Here is an 18,510-nt window from a genome sequence, read left to right on the forward strand (position 1 = left end):
TAGGGTTTATATGCCATCTATCAGGAGAGGACTAGGCAGACATGTTAAACAGTTAAAACATGTAACAGCAAAGCTGAACAGTACTGCCCAGGGGGCGGTCCCTCTGGCTCTAACCCCTCACCATGCATCTAGCAGCTCAGTTTGTCAAAAAGCAGTTCAAAACATAAAAAGGAAATGTGGGTGCTGTGTCCGTCCATGAACTTCAGAGAAAAGGATTTTACGGTGAGTACAAAAATCCTATTTTCTCTTTCGTTCATGGACGGACACAGCTCCTTTATTCTTGACCTTAGGGACATCCCCAAGCAGTGTCAAAAAAAGGAGGGGTGGGAACAGCAAGCAACCAAACTTCCACCCAAAACAACCAGATCTCCTCAACGGAAGAGTTGCAACCTTAAAGAGCCGCCTGCAAAACTGTACAGCCGAAGAAAGCATCCGCAGATGCATGCACATCAACCTTGTAAAACTTGGTGAAAGTGTGAACGGACAACCAGGTCGCCGCCTTACACACCTGTGAGACAGACGCTTGATGTCGGAAAGCCCAGGAGGCACCTATTGCCCTGGTCGAATGCGCAGTGACAGGAAAAGGAGGCGCCCGCCCCTTTTGGGCATAAGCCTGAATCACGATCTGTCTGATCCACCGAGAAATGGTGGCCTACGAGACCACCAGGTCTTTCTTTGGACCAGTCACCAACACAAACAGTGAGTCTGACCTCTGAAACTGAGCTGTACCAGTCAGATACACCCGCAGAGCTCAGACCACATCCAAGGAATGCAAGGCAACCTCTTTGAGGTGCGATGGCCGAAGACACAAGGATGGAAGCACAATGTCCTTTATTTAGATGAAAACGAAGGCTGCGGGCGTAGCACCGCTTTATCCTTGTGGAGGATCAATTAGGGGGACTTGCAAGACAAGGACCGGCTCACGTACATATACGTTGGCACTTTAAAGATGAATATCTTGGTAACGGCAGCAGCTGCTGTCACAACCGAGATATCCATATTTTCCGTGGCCAGTCCTGTAAACGATAATGGTGTTCGCCACGAGATCACCATTATCGGTGGTGGAAGAGGGCCTCCCGCACCCTCCGTCGCTTACAGGAGCCGTCGGTAGCGGCGGAGACGATCGAGTCCTTCTTGCCGCTTGCCATGGATACGAGTGAGGGCAAGACGGCCCCCACCCATCTCCATAGCAGGGCAGAAGCGACATCAAAACGTCACTTCCACCCAATGCGTCTTAAAAAGGCACATTTTTTTTGTTATTTTTTTTAAATGACAATTTTTTTTTATTGCATTTTAGTCTAAATATGAGATCTGAGGTCTTTTTGACCCCAGATTTCATATTTAAGGAGGACCTGTCATGCTTTTTTTTTTATTAGAAGGGATGTTTACATTCCTTGTAATAGGAATAAAAGTGACCCATTTGGGTATCATTTTACTTGGCGTAACATTATCTTTCACAATATAAAAAAAAAATTGGGCTAACTTAACTGTGGTCTTATTTTTTTATTAAAAAAAAGTGATTTTTTTCCCCAAAAAAAAAGTGCGTTTGCAAGACCGCTGCGCAAATACGGTGTGATAAAAAGTATTGCAATGACCGCCATTTTATTCTCTAGGGTGTTAGAAAAAATATATATATAATGCTTGGGGGTTCCAAGTAATTTTCTAGTAACAAAAACGGTTTTAAACTTGTAAACACCGAGTCTGAAAAACAGGCTCGGTCCTTAAGTTGTTAAGGCAAGTTTTTGATCCACTCCACGATGTAAAAAAAGCAGGATCCTGGAAAATGAATATGTCCGTGAAAGCCACTCCATCTCCCCACACATAGATGTAGGCCTTTCACGTGCGATGATAGATCTTCCAAGAAGATGACTTCTGTGCCCTCAGCATGGTGGAAATTACCGAATCTGACAGGCCTCGGTCCCTTAGTACCTGACTTTCAACAGCCATGCCGTTAAAGGAGTTGTAAAGGAAACATTTTTTTTGCTGAAATTACTGTTTATAGGGTATAGGAGACATAATAGTTAACCGATTCCTTTTAAAAATGATTAAAAATAGATAAAAATCAATCATATAATGTGCCTGCAGTTTCACTTTCGTTTTTCATCTAGTTTCATCCTTCTGTGAAGGACAGAGACACAGAGCCAATAGAGGGCAGTGTTTGTTTTCAAAATGAAAATGATTGGTTCTGAGGGGTTTAAGACACACAGTAATCACACCTTCTTGATTAGAGACCACAGAGAGAAGCTCCCAGTTCTTTTTTCATAAGGAAACAGACAACCAGGAAGTTTGCAGAACAGAGAAGTATTACAGAAAAAACGAACAATGAGGACATGAAACCAGGACTGTATTAGGGTAAAGGAAGCTATTAAGCTAAAAAAAAAAAAAATTCCTTTAGTGACCTTTTAAAGCCAGCGACTGTAAAGCAGGATAAAGTTTAAGACCCTGCGACAGAAGGTCCTCTCGCATTGGCAGTCGCCAAGGAACATCCGCCACCAGGCGTACTAGGTCGGAGTACCAGGGACACCGAGGCCAATCTGGAGCGATTAGAATCACCGGAATCCCCTTGGTCTCCACTCTGCGAAGCAGACGAGGAAGAAGTTTTAGCGGGGACTATAAACAGATTGGAGTAGAATCCCTGAAACCTTTCCGGTAGCGGCACAGGTACTATTACCCCGTGCATCAGCAGGTCCTGCACTGCCCCAAACAGGGTGTTCCGACGAGTCAGAAGGTGAAGGTTGGAGGGAAAAAATCTGTTTGGTGGACAAGAAAGAAATTCTATCTTGTACCCTGATGAAACTACTTTGCAAACCCACTGGTTGGAAAGCAGGGAGGCCCACCGAGCTGCAAACTCGCGAAGGCGACCCCCCCCCCACCCGAGAGTCGAGCGGGGGCAAACCTTCATGCTGTCGCAGGCTTGTTTGGCTTGCAAAACCAGGGGTGCTTTTGTCCCTCAGCTGGCCCCTTGTCTGCCTCGGAATGCTTTCCTGCGGGCCCGGGCTGATGGAAAAAAAAAAGCTACCGACCGAAAAAAAAAGAAGAAGAAGAGGGCCCTGGCCTACTGCGTGGCTCCTTACCTTTCCTGGATTGTGGGAGCAGCGTGCTCATACCCCGTGACATTTTTAATAATGTACAAGTCTCCCCCCACTTGGATATTTACGGTTGGACTGTCTAGTGCTCATAACTTTGGACTCTGGCCATTTATTTTATGTTGACTGCTTTATTTCATAGTGGTTAAGATACACAATTTTTGGTGTTGTTTGTTATTTCACTGCACTTCACTTCTTTATGCTGATTTCTCACATAATATAAAAGTATACTTTTTCTATTTTTGAGTATGTACACTGCTCATACCTGAACAGGGTCTAGTATTATATATTTTCCTGTGCACATTGGGAACAGCCATATTTTCTCATTTTCACCCACGTCATTTTGCATTGATGGTTTGCTCCATATTTTCTTATTTACAGCGCTACACTTCATACTTTATTTGCACTATCACAATTCTTGTCTGATTGTAGTGTTTAGCTGCTATTTCTTGTTTCTGGCGCAATATCTGATTTTTTATTTTTCTTCACACACACACACACACACACACACACACATCAGTCCCTGCCCTCAAAGAGCTTACAATCTAAAGGTTCCTAACTCACACTCCTACATACACTGTGGCCAATTTAGATACAGAAGCCAAAATAACCTCCCATCATGTCTAAGACTAGCAGCTCTACGGTGCTCTGAAGACAGGTGTCACTGAAAGTTGACAGATTATGTTTGCACAAAACCAAAGCCTAGGGGCACATTTGGCAAAAAAATTATATTATATATATCTTCCAATAGATATGGTCAGTACCAGAAGATTTCAGGACATAGTTGGACAAAGAAGATCCCTCAAGACAGCTCCATGTTGGCAAAACAGTTTTTTACATTTGGATAGAATGGAGAGGGATCAGAACCCCTATCAGGCTTTTATTGCTGTCTGTGCTTCTGTTAGGGAGGATCATAATTTATATTTGTCCTGTTTACCATTAATAAGAAGTGTTTACTGGTTTCCTGTTCTTGTTATTGACCCAGAAGTAAAAAAGTATGGCTGGGGAAGAAGCTAATGGAACACCATCTGCGTTGCATCAGCTTCACTGAAGGATAGGTGAGACATTAGGGTTTTTTTAGACCCCTGGGGCCTCAAAGAGAACTGGTTACCCAAAAATGAAGCACATAGGGGATTTTTGTCCTATTTCTAAATTCAAAAAATAAAAAAAGTGTAAAAAATGAAAGTTCCAAAGAACTTTAAATCCCCAAAAACATTGATTGTGCTACACCTTACATATTGTCACACATGCGATTGTGAGAGACATTGTTTATGGTTAATGCGCACCTGATAACCTGTAGGGGCTTTTAAAGGTTCGCCTATAGGAAATATAGGGTGTGTCGCAGTTTCACGAGTACATGTGAACAACAAGGCTTGACATGTTGGGTGTCCGATTCCTCGGCACAACCTCATGTTTTATACTTTACCAGAAAAATTTGGATGACCTAAAATTTAGTGCATCTGTGTTTCCTAAACCGCTGCACCAAATATCGGGTGACATAAAAAGAATACCGCTATATTACTATATCTAGAGTGTCTGCTTTAAAAAAAAAAAATTAGGTTTTCCAAGTTTAATGTAATCCTTAGGCCTAACAATTTTTTTTTTAAAATACATAAAACTTAACCAAAAACATAAAAATTGTATGTGTATATATAATATATATATTTTTCACACTATTTAAAAAAAAAAAAAAAAAAAAAAAAAAAAAATGGAGTACACCTCCCCACATTTTTGTAAATATTTATATACATCTCGAAATAGCTATTTTTTTAAGATCCTCAGATGGTTCTATGCCATGAGGTGCCATGTTGAACATCCAGTGACCAGTACGAGAGAGAGAGCGATGACACCAAATTTAACACACCGGCTCCCTATTCACACCCGAGACCTTAACACACCCGTAACACTAATGAGTCACATGACCCCGGGGAGGGAAAATGGCTAATTGTGCCCAATTTGGGGTGTACTCACTTTTGTTGCCAGCGGTTTAGACATTAATGGCTGTGTGTTGAGTTATTTTGAGGGGGCAGCAAATGTACACTGTTATACAAGCTGTACACTCACTACATAACATTGTAGCAAAGTGTCATTTCTTCAGGAGTTGTCACATGAAAAGAGATAATAAAATATATTTTCAAAAATGTGAGGGGTGTACTCACTTTTGTGAGATGCTGTATATCCTGCCAGGATACATCAAAAAAAACTTACCGAAGCCAGGCTGTGAGTGGAACTTGAATGCTTGCTTGGCTCTATAGAGGAAATACCACTGAGAGTGTCATTACTTTTGCTGCTCGGACTCTGCACTCTGCGGGAGTATCCTGAAAAGGTCAGAGAATAGACAGCAAGAGATATAAGAGCTGTAAATAAAAGACCCTCAGAATTTTACGACTGATGTCCAGATAAGTATTGGCATTTCAATCAAATCACAGTAAGTAAATACTTCTACAAATGATAAACAGAAATCTCCATTATCAGCTAGACATTGTCCGTCCAATCTAAAATGTTCTACCTGCCCCCTCACTAGGATAGTGCAGCAAGTCTCTGGCCTTAAAAAGAATCCAGGTTTTTGAAGAGAAGTGCTCATTGTAAATTTAAGCCATGAGGTGAGCAATGTATTTGTCTGGCTTGTGGTAACAGAGTTTCTCATGCCAAAGGGACACTCTGGGGGTTATTTACTAAAAGCAAATCCACTTTGCACTACAAGTGCACTTGGAAGTGCAGTCGCTGTAGATCTGAGGGAGGCATGCAAGGAAAATAAAAAAAAACAGCATTTTAGCTTGCACATGACTGAATGATAAAATCAGCAGAGCTTCCCCTCGTTTCAGATCTACAGCGATCTACAGTGACTGCACTTTCAAGTGCACTTGTAGTGCAAAGTGGATTTGCCTTTCGTAAATAACCCCCTCTGTAATTTTAATACTCAGCGTTTTTTATACATGTTTAAACACAGACACACTTCAGCAATACACAAACGGGACCATAATACTTCATTCTACATGCTTTGCGTAGAAACAAATTCTCTAAAATGCATGAAAAATGAAAAGCACTTATCGAGCAACAAAGATATTGATTAGTATGTCTGTCTGTGTGCAAGCAGTCTCCTTCCAACACCACTTCCCACCTCCAGAGACATTCTAGTCATCTAAACCTGAGCTCAGTCCAAAGTAGTGCTGGAGCTTGGCCAGGATTTGAAATAACAAACCATTGGGAAAACTGAAATCTACAGCATAAGCCAGTGATGGCGAACCTTGGCACCCCAGATGTTTTGGAACTACATTTCCCATGATGCTGATGCACTCTGCAGTGTAGTTGAGCATCATGGGAAATGTAGTTCCAAAACATCTGGGGTGCCAAGGTTCACCATCACTGGCATAAGCCAACACCATCAGTGGTACTGACATACCTTACTGTCCTAGAACATTTACAGAAACATATCTTAAAGTGATTCCAAAGGTAGAAGTTTTTATTTGATCTTAAAGCCTTTAATGCATTAAAATGATACTAAACACAAACTGGTAATTTACATTATCCCTTCTATCATTCGTTTTGTAAAAGCCTCCAAACGGTGGCAGTCAATCTAGGCACGACAGTCTCCAAATGGTGAAAGAAAGGACTTCTGGACCACTGATGGCTTGCATGTTTTGAAGGAATATCTTCTTCCTCAGAGCCTAAATCTAAAGAAGAGGGTATTCCTTCGAAAACATGCAAGCCATCAGTGGTCCAGAAACCCTCTTTCTCCATTAGGAGACTGTCGTACCTAGATTGACTGCCACCGTTTGGAGGCTTTTACAAAACGAATTATCTTCACGTGTTTGTGAGTAGTTTATAATCTGTTTTTACAAATACATTTACTAAAAGATATTGCACAAGGCTGGTTTGCCCCGTTTTCTCTATTCCCACTCTTGGCTGCAGTAATGCAACACAATATTGTGAATGAGCCCCTAGGCTGACCTTTCTGTGCCTAGAAAAATACCAGTTACACTTACGGTAGCTGTTTTTCTGTAAGTCTTACAGGACGGCACCTTGAGAGTAGACTGGCTCCACCTGACAGGAAACACAATCAGAAAGAGGTTTAAAAGCCCCGCCCCTCCCCGTGCACCTCAGTTAGTGATAAAGTAACCACCATAAGAGCACGGGAACCAGTATATAAAAATACAAACCATATAAATTCCTCAGGGTGGGAAATAGGCCTGCCGTCCTGTAAGACTTACAGAAAAACAGCTACCGTAAGTGTAACTGGTATTTTCTCAAGTCGTCTTCCAGGACGGCACCTTGAGAGATAAGCAAGTAACCCTCAGGCCTACCTTAGGGCGGGACAACTGCCTGCAGGATTCTTCTGCCAAACGTCAAGTCTTGGGGTGACAGAAGTTCCACTCGGTAGTGTTCGAGAAAGGTGTTCTGGCTTGACCACGTTGCTGATCTACAGATTTGTTCCACTGAAACTCCTGCTCTCTCTGCCCAGGAGGTTGCTATAGATCTCGTGGAATGTGCCTTGACTTTAGGTACCGTTTTGCCAGCCTTAATGTATGCTAATGAAATTGCCTGTCTTATCCACCTAGATATAGAGGCTCTAGATGCTTGGCAACCCTTTTTCTGTCCTGAAAAATTAATTAGCAAGTGAGATGAGCGTCTGAACTCGCTCACCCTTTCCAAATAACTTAACAAACAGCGTCTTACATCCAAACAGTGGAAGGTCTCTTCCCTTTCGTTCTGTGGATTTGCGCAAAATGAAGGAAGAATAATTTCTTGTGACCTATGAAATTTCGTTGCCACCTTAGGTAGGTACAGGGGATCCTGACTTAGGACTACCCTGTCTTCAAAAAGACGAAAATAAGGCTCTTTGATTGAGAGCGCCTGCATGTCTCCTATTCTTTTGGCCGTAGTAATAGCCAGAAGAAAGGAGAATTTAAATGTCAACAGCCTAACCGGAATGCTGTCTATCGGTTCAAACGGAGGTTTGGATAGATGGTCTAGAACCAAGGTGAGGTCCCAGGGGGGAACCCTGGAGATTTGAATAGGGGATAACCTATCCCTAGCCGACAGGAACCTCTTGATCAGCGGATCCAGGGCCAGCCTCTTGTCTAAAAAGTAGGACAAGGCGGCTACCTGTACTCTTAAGGTTCTTGTGGCTAGTCCTAGGTCAACTCCTTCCTGGAGAAATTCCAGGATGACAGATATTTCAGGTAGTGGGGCTTGCCTGGCTGCACACCAGCGTGAAAAAACCCCCCAGGTCTTAGCATAGATTTTCCTAGTGACCTCCTTATGACTAGCCAAAAGGGTATTTATTACCTTCTCCGAACAACCTCTCCGCTGCAGGTTCCACCTCTCAAGTACCAGGCCGTCAGACTGAAAAAGTCGGGCTCTGGGTGAAAGATCGGTCCCTGCCGCAGAAGGTCCACTCGGACCGGGAGAGGAAGGGGGGGAAGAACTGACCAACGTTCTAACATTGGGAACCAAGCTCTTTTGGGCCACTGGGGAGCGATCAGGATCAGCTTCCCTCGTGAGCGACTCAGTTTCTGTAGGACCCTTGGGATCAGACTCAGGGGAGGGAAAGCATAGGCCAGCTGAAATGTCCAGGCCTGGGCCAACGCATCCACACCCTCCGATCCCTGATCCCGGGAGAGGGAGAAGAACCTTTCTACCTTCCTGTTCGCGAAGAGGTCTATCTCTGGGTTGCCGAAACGATGTCGAACCCAGTCGAAGACTTCTTGATTTAATTCCCACTCCCCCTGGAGGATGGGTTGGCGGCTTAGAAAGTCCGCTTCTAAGTTTAGGACTCCCCTGATGTGGATTGCTGAAAGGGAGAGGACTCTCTGTTCTGCCCAACTCAGAATTTCTAAGGACAGCCTTAGGAGGGAACGGGACCTGGTGCCTCCCTTGTGATTTATGAACGCCACCGTGGTTGCGTTGTCGGAGAGAATCTGTATTTCTTGGTTTATGACTCTCTCCTCGAACGCCTTCAAGGCCTTCCCGACCGCTAATAATTCGCGGAAGTTGGAAGAGGACCTGCTCTGTTGTCGATCCCAGCACCCCTGGGCCTGGAGACCCGACATGTGGGCTCCCCACCCCCAGGAGCTGGCATCCGTGGTTATCCTGAGAGGATTTGTCTGGTTCCATGGGAGGCCTTCCTCCAAATTCTGAGGAATGAGCCACCACCCCAGTGTGCATTTTACTGACTCCGGGATGCTGACCCTGGAGTCTAGGGATGAGTCCTTTCCGTCCCAGGAGGAGAGCAGGAAGGCCTGCAGGGATCTGTAATGAAGCTGGGCCCATGGGACCGCTGGGATGCATGAGGTCATCAGTCCCAGTAACCTCATGATCTGTCTGAGGGAAATTTCTATTGACCCCATGACGGACCTGACCACTGACCCGAGTCTCTGGATCTTGTCCTCTGGAAGAACCAGCTTTTTCTCTATGGAATCCATCAGGAATCCCAGATACATTTTTCTCTGTTCTGGGAGGAGAGAAGATTTTTCTCTGTTTACAATCCATCCCAAAGATTCCAGAGTAGTCAGGACGGTGGCCAGATCCGAGAGAAGGAGTTCTCGGCTGGGGTTGAAAAGCAGTAGGTCGTCCAGGTAGGGGACAAGGGAGATCCCTTTCAGATGTAGAAAGGCGACCACCTCTGCCAGGACCTTCGTGAAAACCCTTGGGCTGGAGGCCAGACCAAAGGGGAGTGCGGTGAACTGCCAGTGCTGAATCCCCTGAGGGGAGGCAATGGCAAATCGGAGGAACCTTTGATGGTCCCTGAAGACTGGGACATGGAGGTAGGTGTCCCTCAAGTCTATGGTTACCATAAAGACTCCTTCTAACAACAGTCCCTTGAGACTGTAAATGTTTTCCATGCGGAATTTCTTGTAGAGGAGAAAGGTATTTAAAGGTTTTAAATTTATGATCAATCGGAATTTCCCCGAAGGTTTGGGCACCATAAAAATATGTGAGTACACCCCCTGACCCTGTTGTCCTGGCGGAACTGGGATTATGACTGCCTGCTGAGCTAGATCTGTGACACTTCCCAGAAGGGCAGCTGCCTTGAGGGGATCTTGGGGTAGATGAGTGAGGAGAAATATTGGGGGGGGAAGTTGGCGGAATTCCAATCTGTAACCCTCCCTCACTATTTGCAGAATGTGAGGACTCCGTGTTATACTCTCCCAGGCTGGAAAAAATTGGGAGAGTCTTCCCCCGACTCTTAAGTCACTTGGAGTCCTTACCTGCGGGTTTGGGATCGGGGAAAAGGATACCCCCTTTTGGCTTATCCTTTCCCGCGATCCAACGCTTATTAAAGGCCGATCTTCGGTCAGAAGGTCGGTTTTTATTCTGGGGGCCTCGAAAAAATCTTCTCCTGTTAGGTCTAGGTTTTGGGGGGAACCGTTTCCCCTTTTCTGAGGCCCTAGTCAGAGCTTGATCAAGTCCTGCCCCAAAGAGAAGAGTACCTTCAAAGGGCAGGGCACATAGACGGGTCTTGGAGGCAAGATCACCTTCCCACGTCTTGAGCCATACCGCCCTTCTGGCGGCGTTGACGAGAGCACCCGTCTTAGCAGAGGATCGGACTGTTTCAATCGATGCGTCTGCAAGATAGGCAACCGCACTGCCTATGACTGTAAGAGAATCTCTAATTTCTTTAAACTTGGAGGTCTGAGGTACATGCTCCAGAAGTCTGGTTAACCAGGTATCTGCATTCCTAGCGATGCAGGAAGAGGCTAAAGCGGGTCCAAGGGCAGCCGTATTAGCCTCCCAGGCCCTGCGAAGGGAGGTGTCTGCCCGCCTGTCTAAGGAATCCTTTAAGTTCCCTGCATCTTCAAACGAGAGGTCAGACTGCCTGGAGAGTTGGGCTAGAGATGCATCTAGTTTAGGAGTTTTAAACAAAGTATTTTCTAACTCCTCCTTAAAGGGACAGCGCCTCTTCCAGGTCTTGTACCTTAGTAGTTTCTTTTCAGGCTCAGCCCATTCCCTCAGAACTATATCTTTTTTTTTTAAATCAAAAATAAGTTTATTGTATCAAAACAAACATATATGTATACACAGGCAGATCAATAGAAAGTGCATCAGAATGGTAAAGGGAATATACCAAGTGTACTCCCACAGTGGCAAACATCCAAATCTTTAAGTAATGCCAAGACATATATTAAATGAACGAATCAATATCTACACTTCAGATGCATAAAAGGATGGGTATGATAGTATAACTTACTTCATCACACAAGGCATCACCACATTAGCTCAGTCTGACTGTGTATTTCAATAGTAACTCTTTAACTCCAGAGGTAGAAAAATTAAACCAAATAGGGACAGAAAGAGAAGAAAAAAAAAAAAAAAAAAAGGGGGGGGGGGGAAAGAAAGAAAGAAAAAGAAAAGAGGAAAAAGAGAGAGAAGATCTTTATCTCTCGGACTGTGGTCCTCAACATGTTTCCAATCTCCACCTAATGAGCAAAGGGTAGTGTTGCATTCTCACTCCTCATACCCCCCCATTAATACAGTTACACCATTCAATATTGATTTATCATCATTTGTTTTGAGGGATCATCCCTGTAACAATCTGTCCCTCACTAGCTGAAGAGGTCCCAATCCTGGGACATCTAACCAGGGCTGCCATAGTGAATAAAACTTTTTCGAAGCACCCCTGTGTTGGTATGTTAATTTTTCACGAATCAGTAAGTTATTGGCCTGTTTCACCCATATTGTGCCCGTTGGTACCCTAGGCGTAATCCACATCTTCGCAATCTCCTTGCGAGCTAGGTAGAGCAACCGTAGCACCGCCGTGTGACCGTTTGGTGACAGATCAGGTAACTCCAGCGCGCCAAGGAGGCAGACCACTGGGTCGGTAAGAACTGGTATCTGAAATACCTGGGCTATAGTATCAAGGACATATTAGAACTATATCTTTAAGTGACTGATGGACTGGGATAACCTTTGGCTGGGGTTTAGCTAAACCCTGGTACATTCTGTCCTGAGGTGACACTAGCTCTGCTGGCTGCTGGATCCCCTCAGAGGCATAGACAGCAGACAGCAGACCCCCCATGTCATCTGTAGAAAAAATATATTTGCCTGACCTGGCATCCTCATCCTCATCCTCAGAATGACTATCAATTACCCCATCTTCTGGAGCCTCTGAATCTTCGGTGTCAGATAGGAGAGACTCCCTAGCCCTGGAAACTCGTGGCACTGGGGTGGATGAGCTCTCTTGAGAAGAGGGGCCGGCTGCTATGGGCTCAGGATCCCTATTTTTTAAGGTATCCTTAAATTCCTTTAATGTGGAGAGCATTTGGGATTGGACAGCTAGGAATTCTTTCATAATCAGGGAAGTTTCCTTTGCTGTCAATTTTTGTATGCATTTGGCACAAAGAAGTTTGGAGTAATCTGCAGCCAGCTTAATGCTACAGTTACCACACCTCTTGGTTTTGGAAGTGTGTTTTAGGGAGAGAATAGCAGCTTCCCCCTGGGCAGAAACCTCCTCCCCTGTAAGGGGAGAGAAAAATATATCACAGTTCAAACATCAAGTGGGAGAGGAGAGGAGAGGGGGGGGGGGGGGGAGGGAGAGGACCCAGTCCAATATGCCCCCCTGACATTCTGAGGCAGACTCACCCTTGGTGGTGTCCTCGGCAGCGGCTGCTAGCGAACGATCCTCGCGCTCCATAGCGAAGTCGTGTAGGCGCCACTCTCCTCCTTGCTGCAGTGAGAACAGCGAGGAGCCGACGCCGCTGGCGGCCGCCATTTTGGTGAAGACCGGAAGCGGAACTTCGTCATCACCGCGCGCCGCCTGCTGGCTCCATTCGAAAATGTCCCCGGGAGGACAGTACACCGGAGCCACGCTGAGGAAGCCCTCACACCCGCCCAGCAGGTAAGGGGTCCTGGAGGAGAGGGAACATGGCCACATAGGAGTACTGGAATAGCCACTATCCCAGGGATTCCTACAGAAAGGAAAGAAGGGGGGGTATTGTTTGCAATCTTCCTCCCCCCCCCCTATCACACGGGGAAAACCCCCCGGGACAGGCATTGCACCTTTAGCTGAGGCAGGGACGGCCCCCAGGACCCACTGCTCAGTACCCGGAGGGGGACCACCAGCCCCAGGCCTTAGGTCTGATAAAAAATAACAAACTGTTTCGCTGGTGGGAAACACAATCAATAACTGAGGTGCACGGGGAGGGGCGGGGCTTTTAAACCTCTTTCTGATTGTGTTTCCTGTCAGGTGGAGCCAGTCTACTCTCAAGGTGCCGTCCTGGAAGACGACTTGAGAAACATCCCTTTTTTTAAATGCATTTTTATTTATTTTTTAACACATTTATTTAACTGATTACATCCACGTGTCAAGTATTTGAGAATAAGAGCCGGTCCTTATAAAAACTAGGTACCCACTTCCAAAAAACATTTAATTGGTCCAAATGTGGTTGGGGGGTGGGGGGACAAAGTGGGACTTCAACTTTAGACCACGGAGCAAGCAAAATTACAATTCTAATTTAACTGGCCCTTTGTCTTAGAAATAGCACAGAGTAGTAGCCCAGACAAACACAATCCATATATTCAATAAAAGGTGCTGGCCAGAGACTTGCCTTTCTTTACAGAAGAGGTGCGTCTGACAGGTAAGACAGCTGTAGGTACCCCGCCTGGTTTCAGGCCTCCGCTCTCTGCTGTTATTTGTTTCTTCTTATGTTTTCGTCTTTTCAGCTGGTGGGCTGCCAGAGCCAAAGCTACTGTGCCGAGAGCAGTTGCAAACAGGACTTTCCGGAGGCCGGGGGAAAGCTTTAACTGTGAGAATGTGGTCTGTAAAGGCAAAAAACATACCTAATATAAGCAATCACTGCAGTGTACACACACACACACACACACACACACACACACACACATCTATGCTTTTAAGCATTATTAGTGGCAATTGTGTTGCGCAGGGGGATGCAAGGTGAACAGTGTCTTGGGATGCACTGTAGAGATCCTGCACAATACTGGAATATCACTGCAATAGTGATTAAAATAAAAAGTATCTTTCTGCATATACAATAGGTGAAATGTTCCAACATGTCAGGATGATTTGCCAATTCTAAAACTGACCACATACATCTTAAAATAGCTTAAGGGTTCATTTACACTTGTGCAACTTTGGACATCAAAGTCGCATTACAAGTCATTCCCCATTATTTCCAATGATAACCATTTACATATGTGCAACTTGAAGGTTACAACAACTTTAACCACTTAAGGACCGGGCCTATTTTTCAGCTGAAGAAGTGGATACCGGGGTTTTCAGCTGAAGAAGTGGATACCGGGGTTATGGCAGCTAGCTGCTGCCATAACAAGATATTCCACTTCAATAGAGCCGCCGTATAATGATGGCAGGCAGTCCGGAAGTGGTTAAAGTAGTTCATGCACTACTTCGGTCTGACTTTCATGCAACTTGATGGCTATAGACTTAAAAAGGTAACCCTCAAAAGTTGCATGAAAGCCGTACCTAAATATTATACAATGCAACTTGTGTGCAACAGCTGTCCATTATCACTGGTTAAAGCCGTATCCAAGTTGCACCCATCCAAAGTTGCGTCAAAGTTGCACTCCAAATTCGACACAACTTTGGAGTCTTACAAGTGTGAATGGAGCCTTAAAGTGTAGTGTGAGGGAAAAAAGTTTTTGTTACCCTGCTGATTTTGTACGTTTGCCCATTGACAAATGATCAGCCTATAATTTTAATGGTAGGTTTGACTGCCGCTGACTTCAACTGGGGAGGAGAGGAGAACAAGAGCCGAGGAGTCACGTGATCGCAGGAAGCCAATGTGTTTGCGTTACAGATAAGAATATTTATTATCCAATACAGACGCAGGGGAGCTTAGAGCTTATTGCAATATTACAGAGGGGATAGGAGCATTTTATACTTAATATAAGTGTATTAAGAGCCAGGGGGGCGTTGCTGACACGAGCAGAGAAGGGAGGATGACACATGAGCAGAGAGGAGACAGAGCAGACTGCGGATGATGGAGGTGCGTAAACTGACCACGGTGTCAGGACTTAGCAGCCATTGAGAAAATTCTCCCTTGTAGTTCTGGGCCAATCCCTCACCGTTCTCATGATCACAAAAACTCCACGAGGTGAGATCGTGCATGGAGCCCCAAACAGAGGGAGGCCGACAGTTATTTTGTGTTTGTTCCATTTGCGAATAATCGCACCAACTGTTGTCACCCTCTCACCAATCTGCTTGGCAATGGTATTGTAGCGCATTCCAGTCCACAATGTTGTCCCTGACATCCTTGGACAGCTCTTTGGTCTTGGCCATGGTGGAAAGATTGGAATCCGATTGATTGCTTCTGTGGACAGGCGTCTTCTATACAGGTAACAAGCTGAAATTAGGAGCACTCCCTTTAAGCTAGTTCTCCTGATCTCAGCTCATTACCTCTATAGAAGAAACCTGAGAGCTAGAAATCTTGCTGATTGATCGGGGGTCAAATACTTTGTTCACTCATTAAAATGCAAATCACTTTATAACTTTTTTGAAATGTGTTTTTCTGGATATTTTTGTTGTTATTCTGTCTCTCACTGTTAAAATAAACCTACCATTAAAATTATGGACTGATCATTTCTTTGTCAGTGGGCAAACATAAAAAATCAAATACTTGCTCCTCCCCCCCCCTCCACTGCATGTTCAGGCCTCCCTTCCCCCTTTATAGTATGCCCCAGCAGCATTTTGTTCTTTCTACTCCCTGTGACATTATCAGGCCTAAAAATTATTTTGCTGGGGCGGCTACTTGGAGGTCAAGTTCTACTGATGAGGATATGCCCCCAGTACGCCATCTCCCCAAAGCCTATCCTTATACACAGTGTGTGGACAGGCTGTTCGAATAAATCATTACATAGTCAGGCTGAAAAAAAAAAAATAGTAATAATAATAATAATAATAATAATAATTAGGGTTGTCCCGATACCGATACTAGTATCGGTATCGGGACCGATTCCGAGTATTTGTGGGAGTACTCGTACTCCCGCAAATACCCCCGACACCGAAATAGAATACTTGCCGCCGCCGTTACGCCGCATCCCGCCGAATCTGCGCTGCCGCCGACTGTTTAACACGCGCAGGGAGTGTAATGATTGGCGCCGCGCAGCGTACAGACACTCCCCCTTGCTCGGGTGAACTGTCCAATCCCGAGCAAGGGGGAGTGTCTGTACGCAGCGCGGCACAAATCATTACAGCTGTAATGATTGGCACCGCGCCGCGTATAGACACTCCCCCTTGCTCGGGTGAACTGTCCAATCCCGAGCAAGGGGGAGTGTCTGTACGCAGCGCGGCACCAATCATTACACTACCCGCGCGTGTTAAACAGTCAGCGGCAGCAGCGGATACAGGTAAGGGGGATATGGGGGGAGACAATGTCTGCATATGGGAGACAATGGCTGGATAATGGGGGGAGACAGTGGCTGGATAATGGGGGGAGACAGTGGCTGGATAATGGGGGGAGACAGTGGCTGGATAATGGGGGGAGACAGTGGCTGGATAATGGGGGGAGACAGTGGCTGGATAATGGGGGGAGACAGTGGCTGGATAATGGGGGGAGACAGTGGCTGGATAATGGGGGGAGACAGTGGCTGGATAATGGGGGGAGACAGTGGCTGGATAATGGGGGGAGACAGTGGCTGGATAATGGGGGGAGACAGTGGCTGGATAATGGGGGGAGACAGTGGCTGGATAATGGGGGGAGACAGTGGCTGGATAATGGGGGGAGACAGTGGCTGGATAATGGGGGGAGACAGTGGCTGGATAATGGGGGGAGACAGTGGCTGGATAATGGGGGGAGACAGTGGCTGGATAATGGGGGGAGACAGTGGCTGGATATGGTGGGAGACATTGCTGCATGGGGGGAGACAGTGGCTGGATAATGGGGGGAGACAATGGTTGCATATGGGGGGAGACAATACCTGGATATGGGGGACATGGCTGCATATGGGGGGAGACAGTGGCTGGATAATGGGGGGAGACAGTGGCTGGATAATGGGGGGAGACAGTGGCTGGATAATGGGGGGAGACAGTGGCTGGATAATAGGGGGAGACAGTGGCTGGATAATGGGGGGAGACAGTGGCTGGATAATGGGGGGAGACAGTGGCTGCATCTGTGGGGGGACATGGCTGCATATGGAGACACATTTAAAAAAAAGTATCGGTATTCGGTATCGGCGACTACTAAAAAAAAAGTATCGGTACTCGTACTCAGTCCTAAAAAAGTGGTATCGGGACAACCCTAATAATAATAATAATAATAATAATAATAATAATAACAACAACAACAACATACGATCCCATATACCCAATCCTAAACCCACAGTTGATCCAGAGGAAGGCGAAAACCCCCAGCAAAGCATGGTCCAAATTTTCTACAGCAGGGGGAAAAAAAATCCTCCCTTCCTTGTCTCTCTCCACTTGTATTGAATGCTAGTAGAAAGAGACAAAGAGGGTTGGAGGCTAGGAGTTTTGTAGTTCAGCAGGAAAAATTGGCAACACTGGTTGAGGTTTTAGTGCAGCACAGGCACGGTGTTGTCAGCCCAAATAGGAAGATAGGAGCACACTGGATTTCTGACAGATCAAGAATTTTAGGTAATTTCTTTGTGCTTTTAGAGGGATAGAACAAAAGGAAATGTACACATATTACAGAGATGAACAGTTTTTGTTTTTGCTCTAACCTACACTTGTACCTTGGGCGGGAAGTGGTTAATCACATGACGTCACGGACTGTGAGTGGGGGTATCTGAACGATGCCTGCAGCTACAAGCATCATGCAGATTTCATCTTTTTTTGGCGGGCAATTCCCTGCACCATAACAATGAGCCGCTTGATCGTTCTTACAGGCACCCGAGTGCTTCTCCGGCTTGCCGATCGCACATGCAAATTGATAGAATGAAATCGGTTGCTGCCGGAAGTTGAGCATAGAGATTTATGGTGACCCAGTCATCTCTATGACCCTCGGAGGCCCGGGTGCGACGTTATGACATCACGGCCAGGCCGACGGAAGTAAACACTGCCAGGGACACAGCTGGAAAGGCCAAGACAGTTTATTTTATTTATCCGTCTTTCCAGCCTAAAGGAGAGATATGGGGTCTTATAGACCCCACTTCTCTCCATAAAGAGGACCTGTTACGCACTATTCCTATTAAAAGGGATGTTTACATTCCTTGTAATAGTAATAAAAGTGATAAAAAAAAAAGAAAAATGTAAAGAGAAAGTGTAAGTGCGCACGGAAGCAAAACGCATCCGTATGTCGCGCCCGCATATGTAAACGGCGTTCAAATTACACATGTGAGGTATTTCCGCGTGTGTTAGAGCGAGAACAACCATTATAGCCCAAGACCTTCTCTGTAACTCTAAACAGATAACCTATATAAAACATTTTATGTTTGGGGTTCTGTCTGAGTAAATTTTCTAGAAAGAAAAAAAAAAGAAGGACTGACTGACTAT

General features: G+C 45.5%; 1 protein-coding gene across 3 annotated transcripts in view; it reads right to left on the reverse strand.

Annotated features, from left to right (window-relative positions):
- Positions 1-18,510, reverse strand: part of MIGA2 (mitoguardin 2) — an 83,188-nt gene that overhangs the window by 45,092 nt on the left and 19,586 nt on the right. For all 3 annotated transcript variants that reach the window (XM_040324690.1, XM_040324689.1, XM_040324691.1), the window contains exons 3-4: positions 13,634-13,844; positions 5,295-5,404 (exon numbers count right to left, since the gene is read on the reverse strand). In XM_040324690.1, coding sequence (XP_040180624.1) covers positions 5,295-5,404; positions 13,634-13,844 — 321 coding nt within the window. The remainder of the gene's footprint in view (positions 1-5,294; positions 5,405-13,633; positions 13,845-18,510) is intronic.

Source organism: Rana temporaria, chromosome 9, assembly GCF_905171775.1.
Source record: "Rana temporaria chromosome 9, aRanTem1.1, whole genome shotgun sequence".
NCBI lineage: Eukaryota > Metazoa > Chordata > Amphibia > Anura > Ranidae > Rana > Rana temporaria.